Source organism: Vipera berus, assembly GCF_964194415.1.
Source record: "Vipera berus genome assembly, chromosome: 3".
Classification (NCBI taxonomy): Eukaryota; Metazoa; Chordata; class Lepidosauria; order Squamata; family Viperidae; genus Vipera; species Vipera berus.
Genome location: NC_138204.1, coordinates 48,437,791 through 48,462,393, shown reverse-complemented (window position 1 = coordinate 48,462,393; position 24,603 = coordinate 48,437,791). Strand labels below are relative to the sequence as shown.

The following is a 24,603-nucleotide window of genomic DNA, read 5'->3' as shown; positions in this document are numbered from 1 at the left end:
GTGGACAGGGCTTTTAAATCCCATATTCTTAGAAGTGCTTTATTGCGTGTCTGGAAAAAGTATTATTATAAGTTAAATTATAAAATACCGATTTGGGGAATTCCTGGACACGCGATAGAGGGCGTATCTATGGGAGTGAGTATGGATATGGTTTCTTATAAGGAACTACTTAGATTGCAAGGGAATGATTGGCAACTTAAATCATTAGAGGAGTTAAGACAAGAAAACATAAGTTACTCTTGGTTTCAATATACCCAATTGAAAGCTAGGTGGAAGTCAGATCAAAAGGTTGGCATCACAATTACAGATCAAAATTTAGTAAAACAAATTAGAGATTTAAATTGTGCACATATAAAGAGGATATATAATGCTTTAATTGAATTGGATTCGGAAACTGAACTGGTTAAAGACTGTATGATAAAGTGGGCACAAAATATTCAGGAACCAATTTCGTTGGACACCTGGGAGATAATTTGGGTCAGAAATTTTAAATTTACTCAGGCTCAAAACTTAAGAGAAAATTTTTATAAAATGTTTTATAGATGGCATCTGGATCCCAAGAAGTTGTCCAACATGTATCCTAATTTACAGTCTAAATGTTGGAGATGTGGTAGTTTAGAAGCTACCTATTTTTATTTATTTATTTTTATTTTATTTATTTAGTTGCATTTATATACCGCCCTATTCCCTGAGGACTCAGGGCGGTTTACAGGGAATTAAAAATCCACCATACAAAAGTTAAAAAACCAATTAAAAAATATTAAATTACCCTGTATACATTAAAACCCGAATTAAAAATTTCTCCTCAGCCTGGGCCTGAGAGCTCAAAGAGCCAGGTCTTCAGGCCCCGGCGGAATGATCGGAGGTCGGGGGCAGTCCTCAGCTCCACCGGCAGCTGGTTCCAGAGGGCAGGCGCTCCCACAGAGAAGGCCCTATCCCTGGGTGTCACCCGCCGGCAATCTCTCACCGGCGGCACCCTGAGCAGACCCTCCCTGTGGGAGCGCACTGGGCGAAGGGCGTTTGATGCCGGCAGCAGGTGTTCCCTCAAATAGCCCGGACCCAGGCCATGTAGGGCTTTATAGGTAATAACCAGCACCTTGAATTTCACCCGGAGGGCAACCGGAAGCCAATGCAGCTCGCGGAGTAGAGGTGTTACATGGGAGTATCGGGAAACCCCCATTACAACTCGCGCGGCCGCATTCTGCACCAGTTGAAGCCTCCGAGTGGTCTTCAAGGGCAGCCCCATGTAGAGAGCGTTACTGTAGTCCAAACGGGAGGTCACAAGCGCATGAGTAACTGTATTTTCACATGTGGTGGACTTGTAGAAATATAAAAGCTTTTTGGATCAAAATTTGGTGGAACATTCAAAAGATTTTTAAGAGAAAGATAAAGTTTTCTCCGCAATTGTTTTTATTGGGTATTGTTGTAGATTGTGATGTTAAAGAAACTAATTTGATGTTGAATATGATAACAGCAGCACGGTTACTGGTGGGACAATATTGGAAGAAGGATAGTTTGCCTACTATAGAAGAATGGGTGTTTAAAGTTTCGAATCTTGCAGAAATGTCTAGGATTTCTGCTTAGTTGAAAGATCATTCACAGGAAAGATATATTTCAGTTTGGAGGAGATGGATAAATTATATTCAGAACAAATATGGGACTAAAAAGTTCCATTTAGCTTATGAGTAGATTTTAGTGGGATATTGTTATTGGTACTTTGTTTGTAGTTATGTTAAAGGGGAGTTAAAGCACATTATGAATTTGGTTAATTGTATATTATGCATAATTTTTATTTAGAATATGATTATTGTAACTATAATCCTGTATTTAGCTCTGGGAAGTGGGGGGGGAGTGGGCGGGTTTGGGGTGGGGGGGATTTGGGGATATATTGTAAAACTTTGTTTTTGTAAAACTCTTTAATAAAAAAAAGAAGTACTTGCCATAATACAGATGGCATCCTAATAGGATAGGGGTGTGTGTGAGTGTGTGTGTGTGTGTGTGTGTGTGTGTGTGTGTTTGTGTTCACAAGAGAGAAACACAGTACTCAACTCAAACTTCATTTTCAATCCTCGTAGAGAAGTTAAGCTTTACAATGCAAGTTAGTCTTATAATAGTTTCCAGTATCCAGTCTTTTATCCTGAATAAACTCTTGAGGTTCTAATTATGATCTTATCACTTGGTGTATCTATTCCTCCAATTGTAAAATAAAAAGAGGAAGTTACTGTTACTTATATCATCATAAATCTTTGAGGACAGCTGAGGGTTTGAGTCTGGCTATAATCATGTTTGTGCATGTCTCTATTTCACCTTTTTAATTACCTCATGGGAATTAAAAAATTATCAGAACAAAGGCAAAATCTGCAACTTTTACATGGAGAGCAATGGAAGATGTCTACAGTTCAATCACAGAGAACAAGAATTCACATAAAAGAGCTATAGTCCATCATTGTAGATTATAGGGAATAGTAAACTAAGTGGACCAAGTAGGTTGTGTATTTGTGTGTTTCCCCTAATTCCAGCCAATTGTATCTTGTGTCTAGAAAACTAACAGTTTAAAACTATTAGTTGACAAGGCTTGTTTATATTATAAAATCCAAAATACCCCCTTTTCAGGTGTATTTTTTCAGATTACTATTTTAGCAAAAACATATATCCTTAAAATATGAAGTGTGTGTGTGTTTGTGTGTCTTTTTCTTCATGTGAAATAGTACTCAATTTCCATTTTTAATTCGTATTTTGACCTGTTAATAACCTTTGTCTCTGAATATATTTGCCCTTCCTTGCTTCAGTGATATTTGGAAATAGAAAAGACTATTTCTCCTTGGCATGTAAGAATGGGGGTGGGAGAAAAAGAAAAGCAGTGGGTTGTCTCCAGAGCAGAGGAGGGGTGTCATGTTCCTGCAGCTGGGCATCTTTGCCTTTCAGACAAAGCCCTGATAAGATTCCATCTTCCAGACATGACATAATTCTGCCAGTGTCACACTCAGGTCCCGATACAATCACTCCCTTAGACGGGAAGCCAGAGTTATTGTGTAGCCGTCAGACTTTGATAACGGCCAAGCAGAACTTGCTGCTTGTTAAGCAAACACAAGTCTGAGAGCAGCAAATTACTCTGAGAATGAAAAGGAGGTCATGGCATTAGGCTATTGTGGGAAGTGAGTTGATTTGGATCGATCCAAGAGGGATCAAGGAAATCTGAACTTGCCAGTGAAGTTGGTTGGAGAAGGCAGCTGCCCTGGAGTCCAACCCATGCTTTGAGAGGATCACTGTCTAGGTTCATCTGTGAAATAACTCAATGAGATTTCAGAGAGCAGGCGGAATATAACCAGTTCTTAAGATACTTCTTGCTTCCCTGGGAAAAAAACAATTTAGTTTGTACTAGTTCAATGAGCGTCTCTGCATTTGCAAAGCGGCAGAGGTAGAGGACCTGGCTCACATCCTATTTGACTGTTGTCTATATAAGAGGGTGAGAGACAGGTATCTTGGTCTATATACCAAATGAATGACCCATTGGGATCCCCATATCAAAATAACTTATCTTATGTCCGGTCAGAACTTGAAAATAACATTTAACGTAGCACAGTATTTAAACAAAATGATCCGGTTAAGATCTGCATATGTGGGACTGATTGGGGTAGATTGCAAGGGCGACTCCGAAATATAATATCATATTTTATCTATATCTTAAATTTGTATTTTAATACTATTTCATCTTAAATTGTATTTTATTTTAATTCCATTTTAAATTGTATTTTATCAAATTCCATTTTGGATTGCTTTTATCAAGTTTTGGTGACGGTTTGTTGCTGGAACTTTGCACTTTGATATGGCCCAAGGGCTAATCAATAAAAGTTGTTGTTGTTGTTGTTACTAGTTAAAAATTGCCGCTCAAACTTGCTGCTTGAGCATTCTTTTTGGTTATGGTGTGGAATGTTTGTGAACAGTTTGTCTTTTCAGAAGATGAATTGTAAGGTTTCAAGAAAAGAAAGGGAAGAAATTATTTCCTACCTTTTTTCCTTTTCATAAAAAAACAAACAAACCCAACCTATTGTATACGTGATTCTAAGATTTAGGCATGCTTATTTTTAAGATTAAACATGAAGGGGAGGCTGATGTCGTCTTGGGAAAAGCAGTCATAAGTCACTTTTTTTCAGTGCCACTAAAAAATGGTCACTAAAATTGCAGGGTGTAAATTAAGGACTAGTTGTAAAAGGGGTCTATGACAACTCACCAGGGCCAACTCACCACAGGACAACTTGCCAGGGTCAACTCACTCCAGGACAAGAGTTACACTAATATCAAAGAAATGGTAGAATAGAATCACTAAATAAAGGATGCAAAGGTAGGGACAAAATGAAATATGAATGACAAAAAATAAAATAATTTTTAAATTATTTAAAATAATTAAATTGAATTGTTGAATTGTCCATGGTGAGTTGTCCCATAGCAAGTTGGCCATGGCGAGCTGTCCCCTGGTGAGTTGGCCATGACGAATTGGCCATGTTCATTTGGCAATGTAGCAAATTGTTCTATTCCGCTGTAAAGCAAAGATATTTAGATTTCATCATATAAAGAGACAGTCTTTTGCCTTTTCAATCCTATTTCCTCCCATTTTTGGTGACATGAAGATACCAAATCAAAAGCATGGAAAAGTTCCTCTATCCAAGTCCTCCATTATTTTCATGTACAGTTGCAAGAAAAAGTATGTGAATCCTATGGGATTACGTGGAGTTTTGCATGAATTGTCCATAAAATGCGCTCTAAACGTCATGTAAGTCACAACAATAGAAAAACACAGTCTGCTTAAAATAATACTACACAAACATTAGCTGTTGTCATGTTTTAATTGAACATAAGATGGAAACATTCACAGTGCCGGGTGGAAAAAGTATGTGAACCTTTGGACTTAATAACTGGTTGACCCTCCTTTGGCAGCAATAACCTCAACCAAACGTTTCCTGTAGTTGCAGATCAGACCTGCACAACGATCTGGAGTAATTTTGGACCACTCCTCTTCACAAAACTGTTTCAGTGTAGCAATATTCTTGGGATGTCTGGTGTGAATCGCTCTCTTAAGGTCATGCCACAGCATTTCAATCGGGTTGTGGTCAGGACTCTGACTGGGCCACTCCAGAAGGTGTATTCTGTTCTGTTAAAGCCATTGTTTTGTTGAATTACTTATATGCTTTGGGTCATTGTCCTGTTGCATCACCCATCCTCTGCGGAGCTTCAGTTGGTGGACAGATGGTCGTACGTTTTCCTGCAAAATGTCCTGATAAACTCTGGAATTCATTTTCCCATCAATGACAACAATCCCTCCAGGCCCTGAGGCAGCAAAGCAGCCCCAAACCATGATGCTCCCTCCGCCATGTTTTACAGTGAGGATGAGGTTTTGATGTTGGTGTGCTGTGCCTCTTTTTCTCCACACATAGTGTTGTGTGTTTTTCCCAAACAACTCAATTTTGGTTTCATCTGTCCACAGTATATTTTGCCAGTAGTGCTGTGGAACATCCAGGTGCTCTTTTGCAAACTTCAAACTTGCTGCAATATTTTTTTGGACAGCAATGGCTTCCTCCGTGGTGTCCTCCCATGTACTCCATTCTTGTTTAATGTTTTCCTTATTGTAGATGTGTCAACAAAAATGTTAGCATGTGTCAGAGATTTCTGTAGGTCTTTAGCTGACACTCTAGGATTCTTCTTTACCTCATTAAGCATTATGCGCTGTGCTCTTGCAGTCATTTTTACAGGACGACCATGCCTAGGGAGAGTAGCAACAGTGCTAAACTTTCTCCATTTGTAGACAGTCTGTCTTACCGTGGACACATGAACATCAAGGCTTTTGGAGATACTTTTGTAACCCTTTCCAGCTTCATGCAAGTCAACAATTCTTGATCGTAGGTCTTCTGAGAGCTCTTTTCTGCGAGGCATGGTTCACATCAGACAGTGCTTCTTGAGACCAGTAAACCCAAAACAGGTGTGTGTTTTTAAAGGGCAGGACAGCTGTCAGCAACACATCCAATATCATCACCCTGATTGGAGTCAAGGTTGGCTCACTCCTGGCTCCAATTAGCTCTTGGAGAAGTCATTAGGCTACGGGTTCACATACTTTTTCCACCCTGCACTGTGAATGTTTACATGTTATGTTCAATTAAAACATGACAACAGCTAATGTTTGTGTAGTATTATTTTAAGCAGACTGTGTTATTCTATTGTTGTGACTTACATGACGTTTAGAGTGCATTTTATGGCCAATTCATGCAAAACTCCACGTAATCCCAAAGGGTTCACATCCTTTTTCTTGCAACTGTATCTTTATTCAGCTACATCGTTTGAACTGTGCCTTCAATTCACTAGCTCATTTTTCTCTATATAGCCTATAACACAAACCCAAATCATGCATTGAACATGGATCTCAGATACAGATGGGAGATCTGAAACACATAGAGATCGAAGTGCCTCTGGACAGTTCAATCTGTAGCTCATTTTTCTTGTTTCCTTCACAACAATGTACCTTTGTCCCCATGTCTGTGACCCATATTTCTTTCTTCAGTCCCCATGTACAGTATCTCTTTGTCCCCCTTCACTTCAGTGAATACAGGTAAAGCATTCATTTTCACATCAGTTCAGCAAAGGCCTTTAGTAACAAACTTGGTTTTCAGATGAGCAGATGGCAGCAACCCACTGATATCATCTGGGCAGAGAAACTAGGAAAGGTGGGAATCAAATAGTAGACCACCAGGAAAAACACAAGAACTCTAAGCCAGGCTGAGAAGTTCAAAACCATCTCAGCGATAAGCAGTAGCAAATCACTTCGCTGCTGCAGCCAAAAAAACTATACAGTTGTATCTATCCATGTAATCAAAATCCAGCTTGGCTTGAGAGTTTTTTTAAACTTTATTAAACCTCATATGTCATTGGAATGTTGAGCTCAGCTTACCTCTAAGACACATTAATATTTCTGACACACATTTACATTTTTAAAGCATGCCAAATTATTTTGCTACTTGACATCTTAAGAATACAAACCATATATTGAAAACATGTAGAAAAACTACAAATTTTCTGTCTGTAGAAGGTTGGGAAAATACTGCTGTCCATTCCATTGTATGCCTGTGATTTGGGGTGGGGAAAAAAAATAAAGGAATTTATCGTGTGTCAGAGAAAGGAATTGCAGTTACTGTCGCAATTGGCTGACTGGTTTTAGTTTGTGCAGGCCTGTCCCAGTAGAAAGACTTCTGATTATTTAATTATATATGAAAGTCCTGGATTTTGCTAGGCATCAGCATCTATACTTTCTCTTCTTTTTTCTTTATATGAGAAAAAGAACCCTTCCTTTGGTTATTGTAAGCATTGTACAATATTGGGCTCATCTAACAAATTGCTGAAAGCTCTAATATTGGGACTGACCACATCACAGAGCTTTACCCGTAGATGGTGTTAGATCAGGGGTCCCCAACCTTGGCAACTTTAAGACCTGTGGACTTCAACTGCTGGCTGGGGAATTCTGGGAGTTGAAGTCCACAGATCTTAAAGTTGCCAAGGCTGGGGACCCCTGTGTTAGATGGTTAACCTATTCAAGTATAATGTAGAGGCCTTAAAGAATTTTCATTTCTACTTGTTCAAGAATTATATAATCTTGGTTGTTGGAGTCTAGAAAACAATTATTACCTGACACCTAGTCAATTCACCTGCCAAAGAAAGAATTTTTCCTACTATGTAATTATTTACAATACAACAAATTTTAGCTGTAATGGCTTATGTTATGCTATAATCATGTTCTGAAAACACCAGATATGAAAGTGCTTCAGGGAATACAACCGCTGTGAAATTCACAAGCAACATATGATGTCTTTAGCAATGGTGTCAACTGTTTATAGCCTTGTGGTTTTATGTTTTGCTTATACTATCTGTTAACAGGAATTAAGAGTATGTTTACTGACATTCCTACTATATGCTATATAGGCAGATGCAATAGTGTTGTAGTATTTCTGATGTTATCGCCATTTATTTTTTATGCTATGTATATGTATGGTATTAAAACAAATTTAAAATCCATTCTGTAGAATGAAATCCTTGCAAATTATTGTAGGAATGACAGAACAATTGTTCCAAATGATGCTGATTTAAAAAATGGGAACTTCAGCCTCTGTTTCACATACATGCAATATTATTTAATAACTATATATGAAATATTATTTACTATACCTTACAGTTTATCTGAACTTTAAACTAGCTTTTGAAGTCCCAAAGGTGCTTTCCCATAGACATTTAGGTTTTGAGGTAAATCATCCCAAGGTAGAAAGCCAAAAATAAGCAAGATGCCCTGGGAATATTGTGGGGTTTCTTCTCTTATACAGATCTGTAAGATGTCTTATGTGCAATATATCCTCCTTTGTGAATGAATTGCATGAAAAACATTCTACTTGATCCCATCAATCACTTCAGTACTACCCAACTTTCTTTGTCATCCCAACCAGATATCCATAAAAGAGATTTATATACATCTATATACATTTATATACAGAAGAATCTTGACAGACTTGAACATTGGGCACTATCTGACAAAATGAAATTCAGTGGTGAAAAAAGTAAGGTTTTACATTTAAGCAAGAAAAACCAAATGCACAGGTATAGTATAGGTGGTACCTTGCTCAATAGTAGCAACTGTGAGAGGGATCTTGGAGTCCTAGTGGACAGTCACTTAAATATGAGCCAGCAGTGTGCTGCAGCTGCCAAAAAAGCCAACACAGTGCTAGGCTACATTAACAGAGGGATAGAATCAAGATCACCTGAAGTACTAATACCACTTTACAATGCCTTGGTAAGGCCACACCTGGAATACTGCATCCAGTTTTGGTCACCACGATGTAAAAAAGATGTTGAGACTCTGGAAAGAGTACAGAGAAGAGCAACAAAGATGATCAGGGACTGGAGGCTAAAACAGATAAGGAATGGTTGCTGGAATTGGGTTGTTGTTGTTGTTAGCTGCGAAGTCGTGTCCGACCCATCGCGACCCTATGGACAACATTCCTCCAGGCCTTCCTGTCCTCTACCATCTTCTGGAGTCCATTTAAGCTCACGCCTACTGCTTCAGTGACTCCATCCAGCCACCTCATTCTCTGTCGTCCCCTTCTTCTATTGCCCTCGATCTTTCCCAGCATTAGGCTCTTCTCCAGTGAGTCCTTCCTTCTCATTAGGTGGCCAAAGTACTTGAGTTTTAGCTTCAGGATCTGGCCTTCTAAAGAGCAGTCAGGATTGATCTCCTCTAGGACTGACCGGTTTGATCGCCTTGCGGTCCAAGGGACTTGCAGGAGTCTTCTCCAGCACCACAGTTCAAAGGCCTCAATTCTTTGGCGCTCAGCCTTTCTTATGGTCCAACTTTCACTGCCATACGTTGCAACTGGGAAGACCATAGCCTTGACTATACGCACTTTTGTTGACAGGGTGATGTCTCTGCTTTTTAGTGTGCTGTCTAGATTTGCCATGGCTTTCCTCCCCAGGAGCAAGCGTCTTTTAATTTCTTGGCTACAGTCCCCATCTGCAGTGATCTTGGAGCCCAGGAAAATAAAATCTGTCACTACCTCCATTTCTTCCCCATCTATTTGCCAGGAATTGAGAGGGCCAGATGCCATGATCTTGGTTTTCTTAATGTTATTAAGAATTAAGTTTCAACCCAAGTTTTGCACTCTCCTTCTTCACCTGCAACAAGAGGCTCTTTAGTTCTTCTTCACTTTCTGCCATTAGAGTGGTATCATCTGCGTATCTTAGGTTGTTGATATTTCTTCCGGCAATCTTAATTCCAACTTTTGATTCATCTAGCCCTGCCTTTCTCATGATGTGCTCTGCATATAAGTTAAATAGGCAGGGCGACAGTATACAGCCTTGCCGGACTCCTTTCCCAATTTTGAACCAATCAGTGGTTCCGTGTCCAGTTCTCACTGTTGCTTCTTGACCCGCATATAGGTTTCTCAAGAGACAAATAAGATGGTCTGGTACTCCCATCTCTTTAAGAACTTGCCACAGTTTGTTATGATCCACACAATCAAAGGCTTTAGCATAGTCAATGAAGCAGAAGTAGATGTTTTTCTGGAACTCCCTAGCTTTCTCCATGATCCAGCGTATGTTGGCAATTTGATCTCTAGTTCCTCTGCCTCTTCGAAATCCTGCCTGCACTTCTGGTAGTTCTCGATCCACATACTGCTGAAGTCTAGCTTGTAGGATTTTAAGCATGACTTTGCTAGCATGAGAAATGAGTGCAATGGTGCGATAGTTTGAACATTCTTTGGCACTGCCTTTCTTTGGAATTGGAATGTAAACTGATCTTTTCCAATCCTGTGGCCATTGTTGAGTTTTCCAAATTTGCTGGCAAATTGAGTGTAGCACTTTTACTGCATTGTCTTTTAAGATTTTGAATAGCTCAGCTGGAATACTGTCACTTCCACTAGCTTTGTTGTTGCTTAGCTTTTCTAAGGCCCACTTCACTTCACATTCTAGGATGTCTGGCTCGAGGTCAGTGACCACCTCATTGTGATTATCAGGGACGTTAAGCTCATTCTTGTATAGTTCTTCTGTGTAATTTTGCCACCTCTTCTTAATCTCTTCTGCCTCTGTTAGGTCCCTGCCATTTTGGTCCTTTATCATGCCCATTTTTGCATTAAACGTTCCCTTCATTTCTCCAATTTTCTTGAAAAGATCTCTGGTCCTCCCTATTCTATTATTTTCTTCTATTTCTTTGCACTGTTCATTTAAGAAGGCATTCTTATCTCTTCTAGCTATTCTCTGGAATTCTGCATTCAACTGGGTGTATCTTTCTTTTTCTCCCTTGCCTTTCGCTTCCCTCCTTTCCTCAGCTATTTGCAAAGCTTCCTCAGACAGCCATTTTGCTTTCTTGCATTTCTTTTTCTTTGGGATGGTTTTGGTTGCTACCTGTTGTACAATGTCGCGAACCTCTGTCCATAGTTCTTCAGGCACTCTGTCTATCAGATCTAATTCCTTAAATCTATTTGTCACCTCTACTGTATATTCAACAGGGATATGATTTAATTCATACCTGAGTGGCCTAGTGCTTTTCCCTACTTTCTTCAGTTTAAGCCTAAACTTTGCAAGGAGAAGCTCATGGTCTGAGCCACAGTCAGCTCCTGGTCTTGTTTTTACTGACTGTATAGAGCTTCTCCATCTTTGGCTGCAGAGCATATAGTCAATCTGATTTCTGTGTTGACCATCTGGTGATGTCCATGTGTAGAGCCGTCTCTTGGGTTGTTGGAAAAGAGTGTTTGCTATGACCATTGTATTCTCTTGACAGAATTCTATCAGCCTGTGCCCTGCTTCATTTTGTACTCCAAGGCCAAACTTGCCTGTTATTCCAGTTATCTTTTGGCTTCCTACTTTAGCATTCCAATCCCCCATGATGATAAGAACATCATTTTTTGGTGTTAGTTCTATAAGGTGCTGTAGTGCTTCATAGAACTGGTCAATTTCATCCTCTTCAGCACTGGTGGTTGGGGCATAGACCTGGACTACTGTGATATTGAATGGTTTGCCTTGGATTCGAACTGAGATCATTCTGTCATTTTGAGGATTGTATCCCAGTATTGCTTTTCCTACTCTTTTATTGACTATGAAGGCTACTCCATTTCTTCTGAAGGATTCTTGCCCACAGTAGTATACCTGATGGTCATCTGAATTAAATTCACCCATTCCTGTCCATTTTAGTTCGCTGATACCTAAGATGTCAATGTTCAGTCTTGTCATCTCTTGTTTGACCACGTCCAGTTTTCCTTGATTCATGGATCTTACATTCCAGGTTCCTATGGAGAAAAAATCTTTACAGCATCGGACTTTCCTTTCACCACCAGACATATCCACAGCTGAGCGTCCTTTCGGCTTTGGCCCAGTCGCTTCATTCTTTCTGGCGCTACTAGTACTAGCCCTCTGCTCTTCCTCAGTAGCATATTGGACACCTTCCGACCTGAGGGGCTCATCTTCCAGCGTCATATCGTTTTGCCTTTTGGTACTGTCCATAGGGTTTTCATGGCAAAGATACTGGAGTGGTTTGCCATTTCCTTCTCCAGTGGATCACGTTTTGTCAGAACTCTCTGCTATGACCTGTCCGTCTTGGGTGGCCCTGCACGGCATAGCTCATAGCTTCATTGAATTACGCAAGCCCCTTCGCCACGACAAGGCAGTAATCCATGAAGGGGTGGAATTGGGTATGTCTAGTTTAATGAAGAGAAGGACGAGGGGTGACATGATAGCAGTGTTCCAATATCTCAGGGCTGCCATAACGAAGAGAGAATCAAGCTATCAATCAATTCTCCAAAGCACCTGAAGGCAGGACAAGAAGCAATGGATGGAAACTAACCAAAGAGAGAAGCAACCTAGAACTAAGGAGAAACTTCCTGACAGTTAGAACAATTAATCAGTGGAACAACCTGCCTCCAGAAGCTGTGAATGCTGCAACGCTGGAAGTTTCTAAGAAGAGACTGGACAGCCATTTGTCTGAAATGGTATAGGGTTTCCTGCCTGAGCAGGGGGTTGGACTAGATGACCTTTATAATAATAATAATATAAGGACTTGATAGGTAGACAAAAATGCCAAATCCAGTCTGAACATGTGGCTGACTGTGCGATGATAAATTATTATTATTATTATTATTATTATTATTATTATTATTATTATTGTTGTTGTTGTTGTTGTTGTTGTTGTTGTTGTTGTTGTTGTTGATCATCGTACAGTCAGCCAGATGTTCAGACTGGATTTGGCATTTTTTTCTATCAAGTCCTTACCAAGGACCTGGGATAGGCAGATGTGGATGTTTGATAGTATTATAGATATCGTCGCAGGATGGAAGCAGTTCCTAGTAAGGCCGCCTTTTGCAATTGACTAATGGTGAATTTGTCAATGCCAATGGTGTTCAAGTGGTGCTCCAGTTGTTTTGGGATTGCACCCAAGGCGCCTATTACTATTGGTACTACCCTTGCTTGCCTTTGCCACAGTCTTTCTATTTCTATTTGAAGGTCTTTGCATTTTGTTATCTTCTCCAGTTCTTTCTCATCTATTTGCTGTCTCCAGGCACTGCCATGTTTTATTATTATTATTATTATTATTATTATTATTATTATTATTATTATTATTATATTTATTTTATTTTGTTTTATTTTTTTTTATTTTTTTTACAGGGCAGCCTTTGAACATTGACCCACAGACTTTTAATCTTTTAGGGAAGTCTCAATGTATAGCAGCCTAACCATATGGATCTTTCCATGACTGAAATTGTTGCTGTGTGAATTAAAGATTGCAGTAACAGAATTCTTGACAAGTGAATTCAAGCAACAATCTTTTTGCATACTGAATCTGTTTGAATTATTAATTTATCCAGGGGCAGGGAACTTAAGGAACTCATGTTGATGCTTAACAACAGTTCCCAGTAGCTCAGCCAGTTTTAAGTAATGTTGGAAATTGTAGGTCAGAACCTTTGAGGAACCTTTGTCCATTCCTATATTAGATAAGTATAGACATTAAGATAGAAGAGGATGTATATAGCTCAGGTTTGAACTGTGGAGTTCTTTTTTTATTGAAAAGTTTTAAAATACATTTTAAAAAACATAAACTCCCTCCCTCCCCCTCCCCCCCACTTCCTCTCCCTCCCCCTCCCCCCCAACTTCCCAGAGCTGAATACAGGGTATAAACTTTAACCAACTTAAGCTAAAATATGCTAACCAACTAAAAAAGACACTTTAAATTCTATCGCACTTTAACTCCTCTTAACATAACTAAATAACTAAATAATAATAACTAATTAATAATACATCATATAATACTAGTACTTATTCATATACTAAATGAAACTTTCTAGTCCCATATTTATTCTGAATATAATCAATCCATCTTCTCCATTCCAAAATATATCTCTGTTGCGATTGTTCTTTCAAATATGCTGAAATCTTTGCCATTTCCACCAGGTTTGACACTTTTAAAGTCCACTCTTCTATAGTAGGCAGTTCCTCCTTCTTCCAATATTGCGCTACCAAAAGTCTTGCTGCCATAATTAAATTTATCTCTATATTGTATCATAACCACCTCCTCCTCAGTCTTGTCCATTTTATTCTCAGCTTCTGACATTTTAGCATCCAATCTCCAATTATTTTGATACACCTCTTCCACACGTTCATCCAAACGCTCAATGCAAACTGTCAGCCCCTGAAAAGCCACTAAAATGTCCCCTCGTATTTCTTTATTCTTCTCATTGATAAGTTCAGACATTTGCTGAGATTGATTTTTTAAAGCATCTTGTAAATCTTTTAATGTTAATGTGGGTGCAGGTGCCACTGGGGGTGGCATCAATGCCTGTAGTGAAGAATGCTGAACTGGTGACGCACCAGCACTTCTAGGAATAGAAGCTTTAGCTAGTTTAGAAGCCATTTTAACACCCAATTAATTTTCGTTGCACACTTTCACTTTTCCACTCAGCTTGCAACTTTCTTTCTCCCCTATTAAATATCCAAATCCTTAAATTCACTTTTAAACCAATTTCAAATATTTTGCGCAGAGTGACTTTAAAAAAAACACAATTTCTTCCTTCTCAGTCTTTATATGTTATGATATATTCATTGTCCTTTTATTTTTCACTGACAATTCACTCCTGCACCATCTTTCTTCCTTACTTTTAGTATAAACCGGAGTTAAAGATCATATACTTGCTGTTTCAAAATTCTCCTGCACAGCTCTGCCTGCATCCAAGTAATCCAAAATACAATGTTGATTGCAGGGATGGTTGCAGCGTCCTGCTCTGTTCCATAGCCTTGGAACAGAGGAGTCCCCAAGTCCGGAGCTAATTCAGGCTCTGGGGGAGTTCTCACCCTTCAACCCCCAGAATAACAATTCTAGGGGTCTAGGGGAGCTCTACCCCTACCTGAATGCTCCCCCTCCCCTGTTCTCCAGAGGGGGGGTGTTTCCGAACCGCAAAACAGCTGATTATCACTGTTTTCACAGTTCAACGGAAAACAACGGGGCTGACGGTCAAAACGGCCACCATCGACAGAGCCTTGCCACCCGGAAGTCCAAACTGTGGAGTTCTTAATATTCTCTCAGCTTGGTTATTTACTTGCAGACATTTAATAACATCAGTGTACATAATGTAGAATATCGAAATAATAATACTGTTCTTCAAACATATATATCTCTTAGATTCTTTCCACCCTTTAATGAATAAATTAATTTTTTTTCCTCTTATCCATAACCTACAAAAGAAATTACTGGTGGTTCAGTTGTCAGACAAACTGTCAAGATTGAAAGGAAAGGTGTAGAGTTACTGTGCCATCCTGATTGACCTATTGGACTTTATATTGTAATACATATGACTTAGGATTTAGGTTATAGAAAATGAATATTTTTAAAAAGCATGAAAAAAATTCTTAAAATATGTGGTATCTAATTGTTCCACAAACATATTCGTCATCCACATGAATTACTACACCCTGTCTGCTGGTCATCTATAAGTTTCAGATAGATTTTTTTTAAATTTAATTGTTGGTCTTAACTGTATACAAATTATCACTTTATTTTTTTTATTTGAATGTGAACATAACTTACAGAGAAGAAAAAGTAATTTAAACTCTGTTCATTTTTCCCCTTGGTCTTAAAATGAATAAACTCCCTGCTATATTTGGTAGCTAAAATGGATGATTCATATCTAGAATCACTTAAAAAATAATAAAGGCTAAACAGGGGGATTCCCTACCCCCACATATTTACAAAGTGATTCTAGATATGAATCATCCTTGTTAGCTACCAAATATAGTAGGGAGTTCATTCATTTTTAAGACCAAGGGGAAAATGAACAGAGTTTATCTATCTATCTATCTATCTATCTATCTATCTATCTATCTATCTATCTATCTATCTATCTATCTATCTATCTATCTGTCTATCCATACACACACACACACACACACACACACAAATATATATATTTGTTTTCTGAGGTTTTCGCGGGTGTTTGTATGTGGATCTTTGGTCATTCGGGTTTTTCCCCACGTAGAATTGAAGGTGTAAAAGCAACGTTTCGACGAAATCCCATCCGTCATCCTCAGGCTGGTGGCTTCAGCTTCCTTCTTCTGGGAGAAGCATATATATATACACACATACATACATATATATAATGAGAATTTAAGTTCCAAAGAAGAAATTTGCACCCAGACCAGACAAATGTCCTTTTCCATTTTTTTGAGGATGGAAATTTGGTGGGTTCTTAAGGGTCACAGTGATTTATAGCATCTGCTTTCATCTTCATTTTAATCAGAAAAGTAGTAAAGTTCATGCCACTGAAAATTTTATTGTGAAATTTGCCAATGCAACCTAATTATGAGGCCCCAATAATGAAGGCTGGGGACCATATGTAACCTATGAGTAGAGAGTATTGTAGAGATGCAAAAAGGAAATGGCAAGGTCCTAGATATGAAAATTAAAAGCAAGGCTGGACATTAATGCAGACTTTAAAAAGAGCTGCTTGGATGGGTTAACAAAAGATTGCTGGCTTGGCAGGTGAAGGGAATAAAAAGTCATGAATTAGAATAATCTAGAGTAAGTAGGCAAGTGGAATGCTGTTGGGCAGTGGGACGAAATGTGCAGCTGGCTGATGTATTGTTGAGAAATAAACATCAAAATGGATGAAAAAGCAATTGTCTGTGGATAATATGGCAAAGCAGTCCTCCGAGTTAATAACAATTTTTATTGGGGTTTTTACTATGTATCAATTGTATTTTAATCGGGCATGCATTTAATTATCTTTTAATTTTTGTAAATTTCTGTGTTTTATTCTTGCCCTGTACACCGCCCTGAGTCCTTCGGGAGAAGGGCGGTATAGAAATGATAATAAATTAAATTAAATTAAATTAAATATGGAAGTGGCTCTCTGTAATTTTGAGTTGCAAAGAGAGATCTGCATTGCCTTTTCTTCATTTCTACGGTTACTTTTCCTTTCCTTACTGAAAGGAGAGAGAAGCTCCAAAGTGGCTGCTCATGCGTCTTGTCTCATTTAAGGTTCTCTGTGCCCCAATTTTGAACACTTTGCCTCATTGTCTTCTATTACTCGATGATACACAGCACAATCTGAGGCATTTTCTGGGTTGCAGTTTTAAAAGACACCTTCACATCCAAATGAAAAAGATAATGTGCACTCTATATTGCTCTCCTATTGCTTGACTTAGATTGGATCATATCTTTGGCCTGTTTTGAGTTGATTTCAGGAATGTTTGAAGAGGAAAGCCTCAACTTGTTAATTTTAGCATAAATGAATTAATGTATTTATTGTGTTTCAATATCTGACTCACAGTGGTCTATCAACTATTTCTGATGAAATGCTTAGTCTTCTTGTTTGGTTTATTTTCCATTGTTCAGAGTTTTCATTTCTTCGGTATATCTATTTTTGTTACATAATGGCTACTAACTATTCATAATTAGTTTTATGTGTTCTTACTGCTAACTGTTGATTGATGCTTAAAGTACAAATTAATACTGAACTTGCCACCAAGATTACAAATTATTTTGTTACTAATGAGGAAATTGGTGATTCTGTATTAATTCATTTGAATTCCACCTGAAAATGAACTGTGCTGCATTTTATGAGGAAAGCTTGGCATAGCTTTGCATCTTCCTTCCAAGTTAGTTGATTTGATAGTGACATGTTATCCCTTTGTTCGGAAGACAGATGATGATGTCAAGGAAAGGGAACTGCCATTAAGTTCCATTATCCTACCCTGCCATTTCCTAACTTTTTAAAACTAGTTTTTCTTAAAGAATCTCTCCTCTCCCCAACAAGGAAAATGAAAAACTGTAATACGTTCATTTCATTCCCTGTTCATTCATTCCCTATTTTCCTCATTTTTGGAATGATGAATGTTCACATTTATTACTTGCATCTCAGGTAAATAATTTTTAAAAAGTGAATCCCTGTACATAGGCTATTGTTGGGAGGGTTGGCACACACCCACACACACACTCATGGGGTTGTGGTGTGAAAACAGCATTGGTGATAGATGTAGTGGTGTCAAGTGACTGCCTCAGGAAGTATGGGAATCTGGAGAAGTACTAGGCCTGAAGAAAGAATTAGAGAGGATGTGGAAAATAAAGACCAAAGTGGTCTCAGTGGTGATAGGAACACTCAGGGCTGTGACTTCTAAATTTTTCCAACAGATTCCAGGAAGAAGATCAGATCTTCCTGACCAAAAGAGTACAGTGTTAGGAACAACTAAGGCAGCGGCCCCCAACCTGTTGGGCACTAGGGACTAGTTCCGTGGAGAAAGGTTTTTCCATGGACCGGAGGGGGGCGTGGTTTTGCATGCTGCCTGCATCTCAGAGATGGGGCTTTGCTTGTTTGTGCAACCCAGTTTCTGGCATGCCGCGGCTGGTCCACAGGCTGGGGGTTGGGGATCCCTGAACTAAGGTAATGCGCAGAATTTTCAAACTCAGTCTTCTAGTACCGGACCTGAGATTGGAGGAAGACCCATACCACCACTACAGTGTTTTAATATTTGTTTTTTATGATAGGGACAGATCTGAGTCAAGATGTGGTTAAAGGTAAAGGTAAAGGTTCCCCCGCACATGCGTGCTAGTCGTTTCCGACTCTAGGGGCCGGTGCTCATCTCCGTTTCAAAGCCGAAGAGCCAGCGCTTGTCCGAGGACATCTCCGTGGTCATGTGGCCGGCATGACTAGACGCCAAAGGCGCACGGAACGCTGTTACCTTCCCACCGGAGCGGTCCCTATTTTTTCTACTTGCATTTTTACGTGCTTTCGAACTGCTAGGTTGGCAGAAGCTGGGACGAGTAACAGGCGCTCACTCTGTTACGCGGCACTCGGGATTCGACCCGCCAAACTGCCGACCTTCTGATCGACAAGCTCAGCGTCCTAACCCACTGAGCCACCGCGTCCCTACTCAAGATGTGGTTAGATGACACTATTATTTTCTTTCTTTACTTTGAAGCAAAAACCACGTTGTTAATCAAAATAGGTGTCTGTGAAACTGAAAGTTGAAACAAACTGGTCTAATCATTGACCAATCATTGACTCCCTCTAATGGTTTGGTTCAAAAACTACAAGTACAAGAACTTTGGTTGTACCTACTAAACAGATTACAATACTGTGCATGTTGCAAGTGGAGCTCCATTGGAGAAAATGGGGTGGGGAGGGGAGCGCTGGAAAAATGTCAGACAGGCTTCCTTTTAGAACTAGTGAGGTGACGATAGAAATTGGACATCCAAATGTTTGTGTTTATACCTTTGCAGGAAGTGGTGAGGAGAAAAAGTTGTCCATCTTTGTGTTCTCTGTTGATACACACATATAAGCCATCCTGTCTATATTAGAAAAAATGTTACTGCAAATTGAAGAATGATACTTTAAAGCCCCTGTCTGTGAAAAACTTCTTTTAAATTATTTTTGTGAGTTTTCTTCCAACGTGGCTGTTTAGTTATCACAGGAAGTTCTAGATATGCATTTCTTTTTCATTGGAAGAATTAAAGCAAAGTGTCTTCTTTTTTTTCCTTTCAAAGGGATTATGGGTAGAACAGAGATTTTAACACCAGGACATGTTTTTTCCCCCTGCAAATACTGTCTATATTTTGTGTGATACAAAGAAAGTGTTTCAATGTTTTAATGATAATTACATTTAGATATCCTCTTAGAGCACTTTGAAATATTCTTTTAGTAGAGGCTGGGCAAAATGTAAAGTAAACAGGTGCCAAAAGGTAAAGTGGCCAGCGCCTATAAAGAGACAGGTGTGAGGAGGCTTTCAATGAAATGACAACAGCAGCAGCACACATGGTAAGGAACTGAGGGAGATACTAAATGGCTGGGATTTGAGCTGGAGAGACCGGCTGGGCCAGAGGCATAAAGCAAACATCATTAGAAAAGGCAAAGATAAGAAACAAACAGAGCAGCCAAGGCTGATATTAGACAAATACTCTGTAAAAATACAAAAGCTGCATAAAATCAGGCAAGAAGGCCTCCCTAGAGCAGGGAGCCACAGAATTGAGGCAAAAAAAAAGCAAGATGTGCTTGACAGAACCCTGCTACCACCCACTGGTGGGAAGATAAAGATGGTAAGTTCCAAAATGCTAAAAAGTTGAAGATCCTTCAGCAGCCGAGCTGTGTCAGCTATCAGGTTGGAATTGTGATACAAAATTATGCTTATAAATTTGAACTGAATGTTCTTGTAAAAAAATTCCAGAAAGATTTGAGAATAGTATAGAATGAAAGGGGATCAAGAATAAATCACAGCCATTATGTTACTATTACATTTCTTACTAGGTATACAAAATAAGATAATGTCACACTTCTGTTTACAGGATATGGGCAAAAGCAATAAAATAGCACACTCATGCTAAATCAAATCCAGGTTTGGAACTGGACCACCAGAAGAGCAAGACTCACTTTTAAATCGTAGCACCTGGTTAGTTGTCTAATTAGGAAACAAATGTGCACAGGATACTGTCCCTACAAGAAAATCACAACCCTATCTTGAGAAGAACACGAGAATGGTGTATTTCCAAACGCATTATCATTTTTGTGAGCCATAAGAAAAAAAATGCATCATTTGTTTTCCATCTATTTGTTCCAACCAGATACGAATAAGGCAACAGCATTTTTACACAGAAAGCCTAACATATCTTTGATTTCAGTGTTGGGATTATGTAGAGATATACATTCGATTCTTATCTGAAATAGAATTCTTAAGTTTTATAATTTTCATTCTTTTCCTGCCCTCTTCAACTCACTTCTTGCTTTCTTACATACACATGCACCATGTCCCTCTATTTGTGAGATATCAATTACAGGTAATCTTCAGTGAGGCTATTCTGGTTACAGTGGCGTAGCGTGGGGGGTGCAGGGGGGGCGGGCCGCACCGGGCGCAACATCTGGGGGGGGCGCGCTCGCACTGAGCTGCTCAGGGAGCCCCAAGGGCTGCACAGAGTCGGCTTGGCTCCGCTCTCGAGCTGCTCTTTCTTGCAAAGCGAAACGAGTCCGGCAGGTGAGATGGGCGGCCACATAAACTGAATAAAATAAATAGAAGCGCCCAACTCTCCGCCCAGGCTCAGGCCAACCGCAAGCGCCCCGCAGGCGCCCCGGCAGGCTTGGCCGAGCGAAGACGGACCCGCCGGCCGGCTGGCCTAGCTTCATGCACATGCGTGGCTTTATTTAGCGGGGCTCACATGCGAGCTTGAATGCAGCGGCTCTTGCAGGTCGGAGCCCCGCCCAGCCGCCCTCGGAAGCATCCCGCATGCGCGCGACTCTTCTTGGAAAGTCTACGCCGCTGCGGGGCGCATCTTTTCGGCGGTGCCATGACGTCACCGGGTTAGGGGGCGCAAATTGCCCCGGGTGCTGACAACCCACGCTACGCCACTGTCTGGTTACAGATAATCCACCAAACAGTATTTAGCATTTATCTGAACCGCACGCTACCATCAATGCCACAGAAAGTGAAGAGTTTAAATCTCACTGAAAAACATGCAGGAGAGCAAATACTGTCTGGGTTTCTGTATTAACACCACCAAAGCAATTAGGGAAGGGATCGTATTAGGTTGCAACTTGTTTTACTATTTTCAAACCAATGATTCCATGCAGATTCCCTGAAGCTATTGCAAAGTTCCGCACAGCTGCCCCAAAGAGCACGGAATCCCCACAATCTAGGAGGGTTCAGTGGTCAAGATTGTTGACAAATTCTTTAGCTGCCAAGGAGTAGCAAAGCAAAGTCAAATGCAAGCTTTTTTTCTTTCTTTTTTTAAAAATAATTTTATTGATTTTTATAAATGGAAAATTTAAAAGATAAACAAGCAAGAAAAGTTTAAGAAAGAAGAAAAAAGAAGATAGAAATGCAAAAGGAAAAATGATAAGAAAACTAAAAAAAGAATGATTTCTGATTTTTTTTGATATATAGATGAATTAAAAATACCTCATACTCTTACTCTATGGTTAGCCTTTGTCTGCTTTATTTCTATAATCTCATATAAATATCTTTTTTTAAAAAAAATGTCATAGGCATGCCAGTATGAGAACTCACTCCATTTTCTGTCAATCGGTGTGGTCTTTTTCAGCCCCAAGAAAGAAGGTTTTTTCTACTGCTAAATTCCTTTGCTAGTCATGTGTCAGCAGTATCAATGTGTCAGCAGTATCAAACCTAATGTGGTTACAAACATATATGACAAAAAATGCCCTTTATAACAAAAAATATAAAATAAGGCCTTCCTTTCTAAATTTGGGGAATAGAGGCATTGAGGAGGAACAACTGCATAATTACAATTGGATAACTAAGTGGGGAGAAGACCTTGAAAAATAAACAGTATCCAAAATTGTAGGAAAAGTCTAATTCATTGAGTTTCCAAGAACTGTAACATCTCTAAGGTGGGGGGATTGTTTCCCATCTCTCGCTTTTGTCTTGTTGTCTTGGCCAGCTCTTTTGTTTATACGGCCCCCATTCGACCTTTTAAATTGCTGTTAATGTTTTAGCGTAACGAATTAGTCTCTCATCACGAATCAGGGCTCGAAATAAAAAAAAATCCTCTGAGGCCAACATCCTGAAATTGGGGTCATTCTCATTTGCAAGGCAGAGAATCTGAGAACCTTAATGCAAGGAAATTTATTCAAAGGCAGAGCCCCAACGTGATTAGGCCCTTTGTAATTATAGCTCGGAGAGATTCCACTCCAGCCTCCTGCCTCCCTCATGGATTAGCAAGTGAGTCGGAAAAATACACAGGATTTAATTAGAGGCAAATTAAAATTGGTAATGAAATAGGGGCAGTAGCAAATGGCAGGGAGCGGTGGAAAGTGGGGGGGGGGAGAAGGAGCTAGTAGCTCTCAGGGCAACACTGCCTGTGTACGTGCATTTTCTTTATTTTTACATTTAGAAATGTAAAGATGGGAGAATAAAGAGGAGGGACGTGCTGTGAAAAAGGAGGGAGATCTTGGGGTTTCAGAAAGAAGATGACAATAGAAATTCATTGCAATATCTGAGCTTACTTTTCCTCTCCCCACTCTTCCTTTAATTTAGCCAGTAGTAAGCAAAAATGTAGGGTGGCTTGTGAATATTGTTGATTGATAAGGAAAGAAAAACAATAACCATAATAATAATAATAATAAAAAATCCGTAAAAATTAGATTGCAACAAATGGTTGTTCTATGGAAGTTTTATTACTAGATGTTTTAGAGTTTAAGAAAGAGTGGTTGCCGATTTGATGAAGTCCATTGACTTTCAGGAAAATGACTGAAATTGTCGTACAGTAATCCCTTTTGTATCTCTAAGTAATAGTCTTTTTCAAGTGGCTGTGGGCACTTGATCTCATTGCGGTGATGTCTCACGTAACTCGGGATCTTATTTTTTTCCTGTTGCTGACATTCTATTTCATGCAGCTCAGATCTCATAACTGTTGAATTTCTTCAGGATAGTCCATGAGTATGTCTGTGTTATGACATGTGTTAACTGGGACTGTTAATGTTTAGTAGCAAAGATTTCATACAGATCAAGAGGTATAAATAAGCAATATTATAGGACAATTGAATTGAGATAATTCAACAAAAACCCGTCTGCTACAATAATTACTATATGTAGATTTCAGCATATGATAAAGTGAAACCAATCCTTCCTTAGAAGACTGTTATATGGAGTTGTTAAGAATATAGATATCATTTTGCTGATGACAGCTCTGTAGGAAGCTATGTTTGGTTAACACAAAAATTAATTGGAAAATTTTATTGGAGAGGAACTGTTAAATGGGAGATCTTCATCTACTTTGATAATATTCTGTTTTTCTCTCTACTCTGCTTGTAGAATGCTGTACGCCACAACCTGAGCCTGCATAAGTGCTTTGTGCGAGTGGAAAATGTCAAGGGAGCAGTATGGACCGTAGATGAAAATGAGTACCAAAAGAGAAGGCCACCAAAGATGACCGGGTATGTCTGATAGCTTGTCAGGTAGCTTTATGGTTCAATCTGAGAACAATTTTAAAAAAGTAAAGGTGGCCTTGAGTATAACACTTAGTGCAGGGGTCTTCAAACTTGGCCTTGGCTGAGGAATCCTGGGAGTTGAAGTCCACAAGTCATAAAAGGGCCAAGTTTGAAAACCCATGACTTAGTGACTAAATAAACACAACACACAAAACCTAAGTGGTTTTCTATATTTTTTTCTGGGATTTAATCCTGAAACTGGCCTATACTCATGTTATTTTCTGGTGATATCAGATTTATATATTACCCTGCTTAGTTTCTGAACACAAACAAGGTAAGCCAATGATGCCATCTGCTGAGATATGAGAATAGTTGGGAGTATGCAAAGTCCAGATTACATGGAGATGGAAAGTGCATGGGAGCTCTGGAATAGGAGCATTGGCTTTCATACCGATATATATCTGTCATAACTATTAGTCATTCATAGCCTCCATGAATGCTTTTAAAAATATCTAGGCTTATGGCCATCACTGATATATTATAAGCTAGTAGTACATACCATAAGCTAGTAGTATATTTTTGAAATGAGTATTTAACCCCAATATAATTCCCACCAAATGACCCAGGGAAAAGAGGTGACTGAGAGGCTTGTATGATTATTACATTCTTG

The 24,603-nt window shown here is 39.3% G+C and overlaps 1 protein-coding gene across 3 annotated transcripts in view; it reads left to right on the top strand.

Annotated features, from left to right (window-relative positions):
• The window catches only part of FOXP4 (forkhead box P4), a 192,854-nt gene that overhangs the window by 153,346 nt on the left and 14,905 nt on the right, over positions 1-24,603 (top strand). For all 3 annotated transcript variants that reach the window (XM_081323168.1, XM_081323169.1, XM_081323170.1), the window contains one exon: positions 23,818-23,939. In XM_081323168.1, coding sequence (XP_081179294.1) covers positions 23,818-23,939 — 122 coding nt within the window. The remainder of the gene's footprint in view (positions 1-23,817; positions 23,940-24,603) is intronic.